Source organism: Pediculus humanus, genomic scaffold (assembly GCF_000006295.1).
Source record: "Pediculus humanus corporis 1103172107423 genomic scaffold, whole genome shotgun sequence".
NCBI lineage: Eukaryota > Metazoa > Arthropoda > Insecta > Psocodea > Pediculidae > Pediculus > Pediculus humanus.
In genome coordinates this window covers 605,949-617,262 of record NW_002987047.1, presented here as the reverse complement: position 1 = coordinate 617,262, position 11,314 = coordinate 605,949, and the positions used below count along the sequence as shown (strand labels likewise).

Here is an 11,314-nt window from a genome sequence, read left to right as displayed (position 1 = left end):
CTTTGTTATAAACAATCGTAATTATTTTGCGTAATAAAAAAAAAAAGTGTTAATTATTATTAATTATTACGAGTGTAATATAATCATCAATCAGTGTTGAAAAATTATTATTATTATTATTATTATTATTATTTATATCAGATTAAATTTATAAAATTACATTTATAGATAAATTAAAAAGAAGAACAAGAAAGGGCAAGGATAAATTAATAGATTTAAATCTATTATCATTATCATTATTATTATTATTTATAATTTTAAAAACCAGAAAACCGTGAATAATTTAATTGTACGCACAAATAGTAGTAGTAAGAAAAATTTCGATTTTTCCCCGTTCTAGGAAATTTTCCACGAGTTTTCCCATAACGTACAGGAAATTATTAACATAATAACGAGGTAGTAATAATAATAATAATTAACGTAAATATAAAAGTTTTGGTAGTTTTTTAAATTGAAAACTTTATTTACGCATTAAGTAGAAAAATTATTTTCCTCCGTAAAGTTATTATAAGGAAAAAAAAAAAAAAAATTTTAAATAAAAATTTAAATACGCAAATATATATAATAAATAAAACAACAAATGCAGTTAATCTCTTAAATAAGGGAAAATTGATATTATTTGACCCGGGTTAAAATTTTCCTTATTTTAATATAACCATTTCAAATTAAAATTATTATTTAGGTTCATTGAACTCAAATTTTTTTAGTTTAATAATATATATATATATATATATATATAAAAGGGGGAATTCCCTTTTTAAAAAATTACTCTTTACCCATTTAATAGAAAATTATAAATTAATTAAATAAATAAAATGAATAACTATTTCCCGGAAAATTATTAAATTAAAAGTTTCAGTTTTTTCTTTTTGTAAAAAATATTACAAGAAGGCAAAACAAAAATCTTATTGAGCTTTTTTTTAAATTTTAAATTTTTTAATTTCACGGTTCTTTTACATGAAATAATGCTAATTGATTAATGTTGGCATTAAGAAAAAAAAAAAAAAAAAAAAAAATTTTTTTTTGTAATCAAAGTGCTAAAAAAATTTACTAATTACAAAAGACAAAGTATTATGAGCCAAAATCGTGGCAAACAAATGTTTTTACAAATTCACATTAAAATAATAAATTGGGCAAAGAATTAAAAAAATTTTACACCCGAATCCCGAATAAAATTAAATTTAAATTTAAATTTAAATTTAAAAAAATTAAAATCAAATTTTTTTTTAATTTTTTTAAGATAATATAAGAAAAGGACAAGACGTTTTACAACGATACTTTTTAAATAAAAATATTTAAAAAAAAAAAAAAATACTTGAATTACTGTATAAAATAAATTTTCCAAGTCGAATTTAAAACTGATAGAATTGTTAGAAAATATTGTAAAACCTGGACTCCAACGAAAAGTAGCAAAAAAAAAAAAAAAAAAAAACCCCAAAAAATTCGTGAAAAATCAACAAAAAAAAAAAAAAAAATCAATTACTTAAAAAAGTTTCTTCCAGATTTTTGTAAACAGTTAATTTGACGTTTAATCTAAAAAAAAAAAAAAAAAAAATAATAGATTATCCGATACTTGACCGTTTCATTTTTCATAAAAGATTCCTTTCAAGACTCGATAAGAAAAAAAAAAATAAAAATAAAATTATTATTACTTACTGTTGAAATTTTTCAACGATTCCTGATATTTTCGATGGATGACATACAATGCTCATTTTACTCTCCTCATTCTTCGTATCGAATAATGGCGAAACGTATTTTTTTCCAACTTTCAACATTTCATCCGACGTTACTTTGAATACTTTAGCAACTAAATTTCTAAACAAAAAAAAAAAAAAAAAAAACAAATTATTTCCTCTCGAACGTAATCAATCGATATTTGTCTTTTCTTTTCTTTTTAAACTCACTTATTGTAATTATGATCGACATTTTTGAAATAGGATAATATTGATTCTAAAACTACATCCCCGATGTTTTTTTCAGCTTCGATTATTTCAAATATGAGCGAGCTTTTAGCTGAATCTATTAGCGTCCCTTCGAGTTTACAAGATTCGTCAAAGTAACTTTCCAATATTTTTTTAGTTTCATTGTATGTGGCAAAAATATGGGTGGAACGATAAAACGTCAAATAAAGAAGTCCTTCGTTTGGTTTAAAACTAATATTGTAACTGTAAGACAATCCTTGACCTCGAATTTGTCGCCAAAGAGGACCCTACGGAGAAAAAAAAAAAAAAAAATTGATTTTTTTTCTTTCATGATTTGATAAAAAACTCACATCGTCGGTAAGGATACTAAAAGTTTTCAGGATTCCTCAAATAAGTTTTAAGTTAGTTTTGCCAATCAATGACATAAAATTTGGGAAATGATAATTTTTAAAATGGAAATAAAAAAAAATGTCAACTGACCTCCACTTGAGTTAAATATTGTATGAATACTAATAAGGCTGGCAAGTCGGGATCATTATAATCGGTGATTCCCTTGACAGTTTGACATAAAAAAGCAGAATCAATGCAGCCTAAACCTACTATACAATTTTGAATATTTGAATTTTCATTGTTGTTTGTATATAAATAATCACTGACTACAGAATATCTAAAAAAAAAAAAAAAATTATACTATTAAATTAATTTTTCATTGGGTAGTTTTTTTTTTTTAAATAAAACATCGTAAAAAACAAACTTCATTTTGACAGGCTCGATGCTCTTTGGTAAAAGTTTCGACCAAGGTTCAATAATGTCCGGATAAAGTGTGGCCAGATTATCCAAGTTGGCAGCCATATAAACGGCCATATTTCCGGGAGCAGTTAAAAGCATTCTCACGGCGTCAAGTTCCCTAAAAATTACTTCCGCTTCCGCAGGTGATTTAAGTTTTTCGACGATATCGGTTAAGAATTTTTGTTGTCGAAGTAAACTATTCCAATAATGGTTACTACCTGAAAACAAAAAAAAAAAAAAAAAAAAAAAAAAAAAAAAGTCATGTAGTAAATTATTAGTAATTTTATTACAAAGAAATAAAATAAAATATTACCTTCGTTATAACGCATTGCTTTCATTAAATCATAAACTATTTTGCTTCCTTTTCTTTTCCACTGAGGTACATCATTGATTATTTTAGTCGCGACTATTTGAAGCCTTTCTTTTGTAAATACCGTGCTGTATAACAATTCTCTGAGCCATTTAATACCTTCTTGGTATTTTGAAGGTTCTACCTAATAATCATTCAATTTTAAGGCATTGTATTTAAAAGAAAAAAAAAAAATTGTTTAATGTCATTTATTTACTTGTAAAGCTAAATTTGCAGAATGGCAATAGGAACCGCAAGAAAATCTTCTGGACATGGCTTCTATACCGATTTTAGTAGAAACTGATATTGTTTCTGCTTCTAGTTCTTCTACAACTTGCTCGTGTTTTATTATCGAGTCATCTCTTTGTACTGGAGATTCCAGAATGAGTTCTAAAAATAGAGGTAGATAAGGCCGCAATTCTAAAGAAAGAGATTTTGTATTCATAATAACAAGCATCTGAAATCACAATATTATAATCGATATCAAATAAAATTAATTAAATAAAAATTGAAAATTATTTTGAATACATACATAAACGAAATTTGTTTTAAGATCGTCAATATACATATAAACAGGAGCTTTGGAAAAATTAATTTTTTCATTATCTTTAAAATCCGAAGTGTAGCTTTTTATAGAATGGAAGCTAATTTTATTTGTGTCTGGAATAGGTAATTTTGTAAGTACTTCTACTGGAGGTTGGATTTCATTTATTTTTATAGCTTCGGTTAAAATCTTGTGTTTAACTCCAAGTCCTTCAGGACCGAGAGCTTCAATTTGCTTAGCAATTCTTTCGTTTTCCATTCTTGTTAGTTCTTCCTGTTCCTTTTTGCTAGCTTTTCCCATTACGGTTACTTTGGGCGAATCAATAAAATATTTTTTCAAAAGTCTTTTCCAGAAATCTTTTGGTTCGATAAGCATTCTATTGAGCAAATCTTTTGCATTTAATCTTCTTTTCAGCTAAAAGAAAAAATCTGTAATTGTATTTTTTGAAAAGTTTTAAAGTTAAAAAATAAAAGTCATTTAAGTAAAAAAAAAAAAAAAAAAAAAAATATTACTAACGTCTTCTGTGGTATTTCCGTGCAGCATATCGCCAATAATCATAAAAGCAATGGAATCATGAGGCTGGTTTTCTAAGGAAGTTAAAGTTTCCGCCTTTTGTTTTTCTATTAATGATTTTAATCTAGGCAAACTAAGTGAATCATCACTTTCATAAAAGTTTAAAAGACTTTTTTCTAATTTCGGACGTATTAATTCTAATTTATTTAAAGGAACATTTTCAAAAATCATATAAAATACTGGTATTGAATTCTCTTGTAGGGAAAATGTAACCTAAACAATGTAAAATCAAAATCAAATACACAATTTTTAATACTGCAATAAAATATTAATACTTACCGTACTAGCAAAGGGATCATCAATTTCGACAAATTCTTTTTGAAGCCAACTGATTGAAGTGTCAGTCAAATATCGAAGTAATGTTGAACAAGCAGACATTCTAAAAGAAAAATCATTAAATGTATAAAAAAATATTTTTATTTCATTAAATAAAATGTAAAGTGTTTTCTCAACATAAAATATTAAATAAACACTTACTCATAATACAAATGAACAGCAGAAGGACCTCTCCATCCTATATTAACAATCCCGTTATCTTCTAAATCATTAGGATAAAGAATTAAGGAATCAACAGATTTAGAGAAAGGAGGAATTGGGTTTTGCCATGGTCTTTGAAATGGTGCTAATGTTCCTTTTGATATAATTTTGTTTTCTACTGGTTCAAGGGAGTCAAATAAATTTTTTTCATCAATTTGACCAGTAATGATTAAAGTTAAATTTTCCGGTCTATAAAACTGTCTGTGAAAATTATGAATCTGTCAAAGAAAATTAATTATAATAGCAAAAATGTTTTTTAAAAACAACTAAAAGCAACTTAATAATGAATATTTATGTGTACTTTTATATTATCTGTGCTTTCTCTTAAATTTTTTAAACTTCCACCAACATTTGACTTGTATCCACATTCTCCTGGGTACAATTTCCTTAATAATTCTAAAAAAACTCTATGTTCGCCACTGTTTTCCATTCCTTCTTCTTCACAGTAAACTACACCAGCATCTTTTCCTTCTCCATTAATATGATGAACTTCTGTTATGAAAGCTGAGTCCTAAAAAATTAAGCATTGATTGAAATTCATTTTGTTTTTTTTTTTTAATGAATTTTTTTTGCAATCGAAATTATAAAAATTACATTTAAGACTGGATATAAAATGTGATCTATATAAATTGGCATCAAAGACAAAAATCCTTCACTTCCTGCAGTTGTAACAGTATAACATGTGTGATCTATATCAGTCCAAGCATTAGAACCAGGAGCAAGCATTCTATTCGCAAGCAAATCTAATACACCTTTATAAGGATAATCTTCACTTCCGAGAAATATCATATGCTCTAAAGTGTGGGGCAAGCCATCATCATCTAATGCTTCAGTAGCTGTAAAAATATAAACTTTTATTTTAAAACGTGTTACAACTATTTTTTAAAGATTAAGCATTATTACGTAAATGCTGTCAAGAAGGGGGGGGGGGTAAAATCGAAATGTTTATAAACAGTATGTTGTAATTAATTACACAAAACATAATTGTAATGCAAATAATTGAAAAATTCAATTGGAAAAATTTTAAACTTAATTTTAAAAAATTAAAAATTGAAAAGTGAGTTCTGCGATCTCAAGTATCTAAGATTGGTAGACACTTTGCATTGAACAATTTTTCTAAAAATTTTAGTTGTAAAAAAATCGAAAACGTAAAATGAATCTCTACAAGATCATAATTTTTTTTGTTAAGTTCATTAAAATTTAATATATAACAAAAATTAAGGTTTAAAAATAACCTAATGCAAAATATCCATTGACAACTGGGCCTTCGACTTGAGCAACAACAACGGTCAACCCGGTTTTATTAGACCTAAATTTAGAAACATTAATAATTCCATTAACTTTTTCGAAAGCAATTAATTTAAAATTGCCATAACTTTGACCTAAATTATTATAAGACATCAACATTATTGAGGATAATAGAATTTCAGTTAAAAATTTTGAATATACCAAAAAGCGTTCTCAGCGACAACTTATGAAAACGAAATTTTAGAATGGAAACTTATTGCTTTACTACCTTTCACAAATAAATTAAATTTTTGATGTTAAACAAACTCACCGTAAACAAAATTAATTTTTGGAAATTATTTCGAGAAAAATTTAAGTAGTAATTAAAATCAAATAATTATTTTAATCAAATGAAAACTTTTAAAATGTCATGCCAGTTTTAGAAGAAATAATTTGTGCTGCAATTACATTAATGGTGATATATTTAGCCATTTTATTATTTTACGATTCTCCATGTTCTTGTTAGCGGGATAAAAATTTCATTTTAAAATGGCTGATTTTAAAAACACGTTCGAGGGAGAAAAAGGATTTTGTTGGAATTGCGGAAGTATTTTACCAATGTTAGACGATTCGGCCGTTGTCAAATGTTTTATGTGCAAATTTGAATACGGACCTGAAGGTTAGTGTGATATGCTTTGGTTAGTTTTATTTATTGTATTAAAGTTACATATACTTTTTCAATTCAAATAACAAAATTATTTTTTTTGTAATTACATTTCAATTTTAGTGACAGACATTAAATGTATTAATAAATTTTTCTGTATATTTTCAAAGTAATAAATAAATGAAAAACAATTTTGTTTGCAGAAACTTCTGTTTAACTGTTGAAATTGCTAATTAAACTTTTAAACAAAATTATATTGTTTATGTTGAAGGTTGTTTTTACATATTTTGCAGCATTTGGAGCAATGGAAAGTCACTATCAGATTAAATTTAGATCTCCTTATGGTTATAAAGAAACTGAAAATTTTAATCAGAGAAAAATGCAGAAAAATGAAGGGCCTGTTGTAGAAAGAAAATGTTCAAAATGTGGAAATGACATAATGTCCTATGCAACTCTCCAACTGAGATCAGCCGATGAGGGGCAAACAGTTTTTTATACATGTACAAAGTGTGGGTTAGTATTAGATTTAATAAAATATTCAAATTTTCTATTACCTTCATGACAAACAAAAAAAAAAAAAATTTTTTTAATTAATTTTTTTTTAGATATAAAGAAACTGAAAATTCATGAAATTGTTTCTTCCTGGCGTTTATATTTGTTTATATTTTGTTATGTATGATAAATTAAAAGGGCTGTTTTATCAATCAATATACCCTATTAACATTTAAATAATATAAAAATCATTATTAAATTTTTTTTTTTTTACTTTTATATTGTTACAAAAAAAAAAATTAAATAAAATTATAGTAATAAAAATTTTGTAAAAATTTTATAAAAATTTTTTTTTTTAAATTCACATATTAAAAAACAAAAAAAAAAAAAAGAAAAAGAATTTTCCTTACTGAAGTTAATTGTTTAAACCAATATAATAATGGTTCCTCATATATTCGTTTTATTAGTTTTCACAAGCAATACTAAATTTTCATTATTGTGTTAGCCTTTTCCTTTTACTTATTCTAATATATAAATACATATATAGCCAACTACAAGCAGATCATTTTCCATAAATGATAAATTTAAATTTTATTACCATCAATTTATAATTATTAATCTTAATGTTGGTCTTTTTTAAAGTCTCGATTTGTGTGGATCTTGTATTTCCATCATAGATTTATCATTATCATGATGTTTTTATTTTTAATACTAAGTTTTAATTGGTTTTTATGTTCTTTTTCTTTAAACTATTTAATAAATTTATTAATGTGTAGTTTTCAACTCTTTCTTAAACATAAGACTCATGTTCAGCACTTCTTTTCCCCTCTGTTGTTGTTGAATTATAAATAACATTTTTTTTTGTTTTTTAAGAGATCAAACTCGGTAAACTTGACTTCATTCATTTCACTAAGTACAATTTTATAAGGTAAAAACTATTATTAAATTATAAAAAATAAGCAATCAATCACACACATTTAAAAAAATACAAAAGATTATTGACTCTCAGTTTGAAATTTTTTTTTTTTTTTTTGTGTTAAATTATTAAAATTAAATTAATATTTTTTTCTTTTTTTGTTTTTGTTTTCACTTCAAATCAAAACATTTATCAAGGAACTTTTCTAATGAATGGTATAAATGAGGTCTTACCCCAGCGAGACCATGTTCTTCATCTGGATAAGTCTGAAAATATAAAAATTTATGATTGAATCAATTAAATATTTTAAAAACTTGTTATATTGGTTATATATATATGTTGTACCTGTTGTTGGAAAAGAATGTCGCTTTGTGATAATGCTTTTGACAACATCATACTTTGTTGATAATGTACATTATCATCTAGAGTGCCATGAACAAGATAAAATTGTTTGGTTCGAATGTTTTCAACTTTATCATTTAATTGAGCTTCGGCGTAACCAAGGAGATTATCATCTCTTCTGGGTAAACCCATGTACCTTTCAGTATAAATAGTATCTGAAAAAAAAAAAAACAATTTGCTTAGAAAAAAAAAGAAAAAAACATTATTATTTTACAATTGTAAATCGCTTACCGTAATAAGCCCAATCAGTGACAGGTGCAACAGATATACCACATTTAAAAACTTTAGATCTATCTTGAGCGAGTGCCATGGCAGTGGCATATCCTCCATAACTCCATCCCCAAATGGCAGTTCTATCTGAATCTATGTATGGATAGTTTTGTTGAAGATAACTGAAATTAAAAACGTCAATAAAAATAAGTTTTGAGTTTTATTTATAATCAGGCTTCAAAAGTTAAAAACTTACTTCGTCACTTCGATTTGATCTTCGATTTCGTATGTACCCAATCTTCGATATATAGAAAACAACATTTTATTTCCTTTAAGACCTGAACCACGTCCATCTATTGTAGCGCAAATAATACTTTTATTACTCGTGAGATAAGAATTCCAATCCGCGTTAAACTTTTCAGTGGCTTGATACGAATCAGGACCGGCATAACTACACAAATACATTAAAATAAGTATGAGACGACGTTAGAAAATAATATTATTATTATTATTCGAATTTATCTTCTTACACGTTGACTAAGAGCGGATATTTGGTACTTCCTGATTTGTCAATATTCGGTGGTAAAAATAAAACAACAACAGCATTAAAACCGCCAGAAACAGGTACGGTTAATCTTTCAATTGTTGGTAATACTTTGGCGCTTAATTTATTTTTAATAAATTCATTGTTTTCCCAAGTCATTAATTTATTATTATTCATATCGAAAATTGAAATCTCTGGAATTCCCGGTCCGAGACAGGATAAAGCGTAAGTGGTTGATCCCTTTTTACCAAAAAAGGCTCTATTATAAAGGCATGATTTATTTTCAAGTTCTGTTTTAACTTTGCAAGACAAACATTCAGGATCTTTATTTCCATCTGTAGATACAACATAAAGATGAAGTTGTTCTGGATGATTTTCAGCCGTCGCCAAATAATACCTGAAAAAAAATAAAAAAACTTTTTTAATTTATTTCTCGGGTTTGATCATTTTTTAAATTTATCATTGCTTACACCAAGTTTCGCACGTCATCGTAGAATAATATATCGGTAACAGTATATTTTCCTTTTGTTAACGGTTTCACTATATATTCGGATGTGGCTCCTCTTTTTTCAGCTAAGCAAGCATGACGAAAATCACCATCTGCACCCTGATTTTGTGGTAAAATTAGTGCCATTTTCGATGCATCTGAAGAGAAAAGAGGTGGTACAAAAAGTTCCACCCAACCTTTGTCTTCCATAATAGTTAAAATCTGCAAATAAAAAAAAAGAAATTAATTAAATTTATATGTCAACAAGAAGTAATTAAATGAAATCGATGGCTTTTTTTTTTACTTACATTTCTACAATCGCTTTGTTTCGAATTGCACAAAGTCAAATAACTCATATTTTGAACTCTGTTCATCCAAACAGCCGAAAGTTGATCTTCATCAGGCCACGTAACAGCTGTCAAAATTGGTTCTGCTAGTTTTAATTCGTTGGGTGGTGGAACTTCTAAAACTTTTATCAATCCTTGATTCACATCTTCCAAATGTGCAATGTGTAGGCTGACCGTAGGATTGGGGGAACCAGGCTAAAAAAGTTTTTTTTTTTTTTTTAAATTAAATTAATACCCAAGTATTAAAATTTTCTTTTTTTTATTATTAAAATTTATAATTACTTTGGGATAACGTATGTTCACAGCTCTGGAATATTGAAAATCTAAATTTCCAGGCAATCCGTAAAAAGGTATGGACATGACGCGTGTGAGAGAATCATTAAAACTGGCAAAAGCTAATTTTTTACCATCTTTTGAAAACCACATGGCGACATTCGAGTTGAAAACTTCCTCTAAAATTAAAAACAATTAAAAAAGATGTAGCAATTAAAAAAATTTTTTTTTTTCGTAAATTAATAACAAATAAATACCTTCATTAACCCAATCAGGAACTCCATTGTAAATAACCGTGGGTAATCCAGTATTTGTGACCCGATAAGCTGTACTTTCCGGCGTAGACTTGTAATAAATATCAAGATTGTCGTGTAAAACGAATGCTATACCATTTCCGACTGGGGCCCATTGAGCAAGTAATATTAATTTTAAATCCTCGCTCACCGACAAAGGAAATTTTTGCCTTAACAATAAAAAACAAACACGTAAATCACACATGATTTATCCTCGTTTATTCATACAAAGTATTTAAATATACCTAGTTTTAAGGTTGTATATGTCATAGTGAGCTATGAAAGAATATCTGTACAAATTTTGAAACGTGTGAGCAACAAATAAATAATTTCTATCCGCTGATAATTGAAAAGATAGAGCTGATTCTATTATCTGTAAAAGATGAGATGTAAATGAATAAATACCGCTAACTGGTATACTATTTTAAATTTTGGCAATGTCATTCATTTGCCAACGACCGATTTGTCACGCAGCCTTATTAAGTAAATATTATTATTATTATTTATTTTTGAACTCACCGGATCCCCAGACAAAAGAACTTCCATTTTTCTTTGTACGACATCGTACAAAACGATTTCATTTTTGTGACGTTTAAACAAAATTTCAGTATCTAAAACAAAAAAAAAAAAAAAAATTAATAATTAATTTTCATCGTCGTTAATTTCGTATTAAAAATAAAATAAAAAAATTTAATTTTCTCACCCGATATGTAAGTACCGTTAAATCTAACCGGTACCAAACTAC

The 11,314-nt window shown here is 26.6% G+C and overlaps 3 protein-coding genes across 3 annotated transcripts; 1 reads left to right on the top strand and 2 right to left on the bottom strand.

The window, feature by feature from the left end:
- Positions 1-1,475: 1,475 nt before the first annotated feature.
- Phum_PHUM073940 (uncharacterized protein) lies at positions 1,476-6,115 on the bottom strand (the record flags this gene model as incomplete). Its single annotated transcript, XM_002423556.1, has 14 exons — positions 1,476-1,533; positions 1,657-1,815; positions 1,905-2,209; positions 2,403-2,589; positions 2,677-2,929; positions 3,025-3,205; positions 3,278-3,517; positions 3,593-4,018; positions 4,121-4,390; positions 4,457-4,556; positions 4,655-4,932; positions 5,016-5,225; positions 5,309-5,550; positions 5,950-6,115. 14 exons carry the CDS (start codon positions 6,113-6,115, stop codon positions 1,476-1,478), a joined length of 3,075 nt encoding a protein of 1,024 aa, XP_002423601.1.
- Positions 6,116-6,490: 375 nt separating this feature from the next.
- Positions 6,491-7,235, top strand: Phum_PHUM073930 (DNA-directed RNA polymerase I subunit, putative; the record flags this gene model as incomplete). The annotated part of the gene is made up of 3 exons (XM_002423555.1): positions 6,491-6,620; positions 6,899-7,118; positions 7,211-7,235. 3 exons carry the CDS (start codon positions 6,491-6,493, stop codon positions 7,233-7,235), a joined length of 375 nt encoding a protein of 124 aa, XP_002423600.1.
- A 948-nt stretch (positions 7,236-8,183) lies between these two features.
- Phum_PHUM073920 (Dipeptidyl peptidase 4, putative) lies at positions 8,184-11,115 on the bottom strand (the record flags this gene model as incomplete). Its single annotated transcript, XM_002423554.1, has 12 exons — positions 8,184-8,279; positions 8,359-8,570; positions 8,647-8,807; positions 8,882-9,076; positions 9,156-9,566; positions 9,640-9,730; positions 9,758-9,878; positions 9,965-10,198; positions 10,286-10,455; positions 10,534-10,739; positions 10,815-10,935; positions 11,085-11,115. The coding sequence occupies 12 exons, from the start codon at positions 11,113-11,115 to the stop codon at positions 8,184-8,186; spliced, it is 2,049 nt and encodes a 682-aa protein (XP_002423599.1).
- Positions 11,116-11,314: the final 199 nt, after the last annotated feature.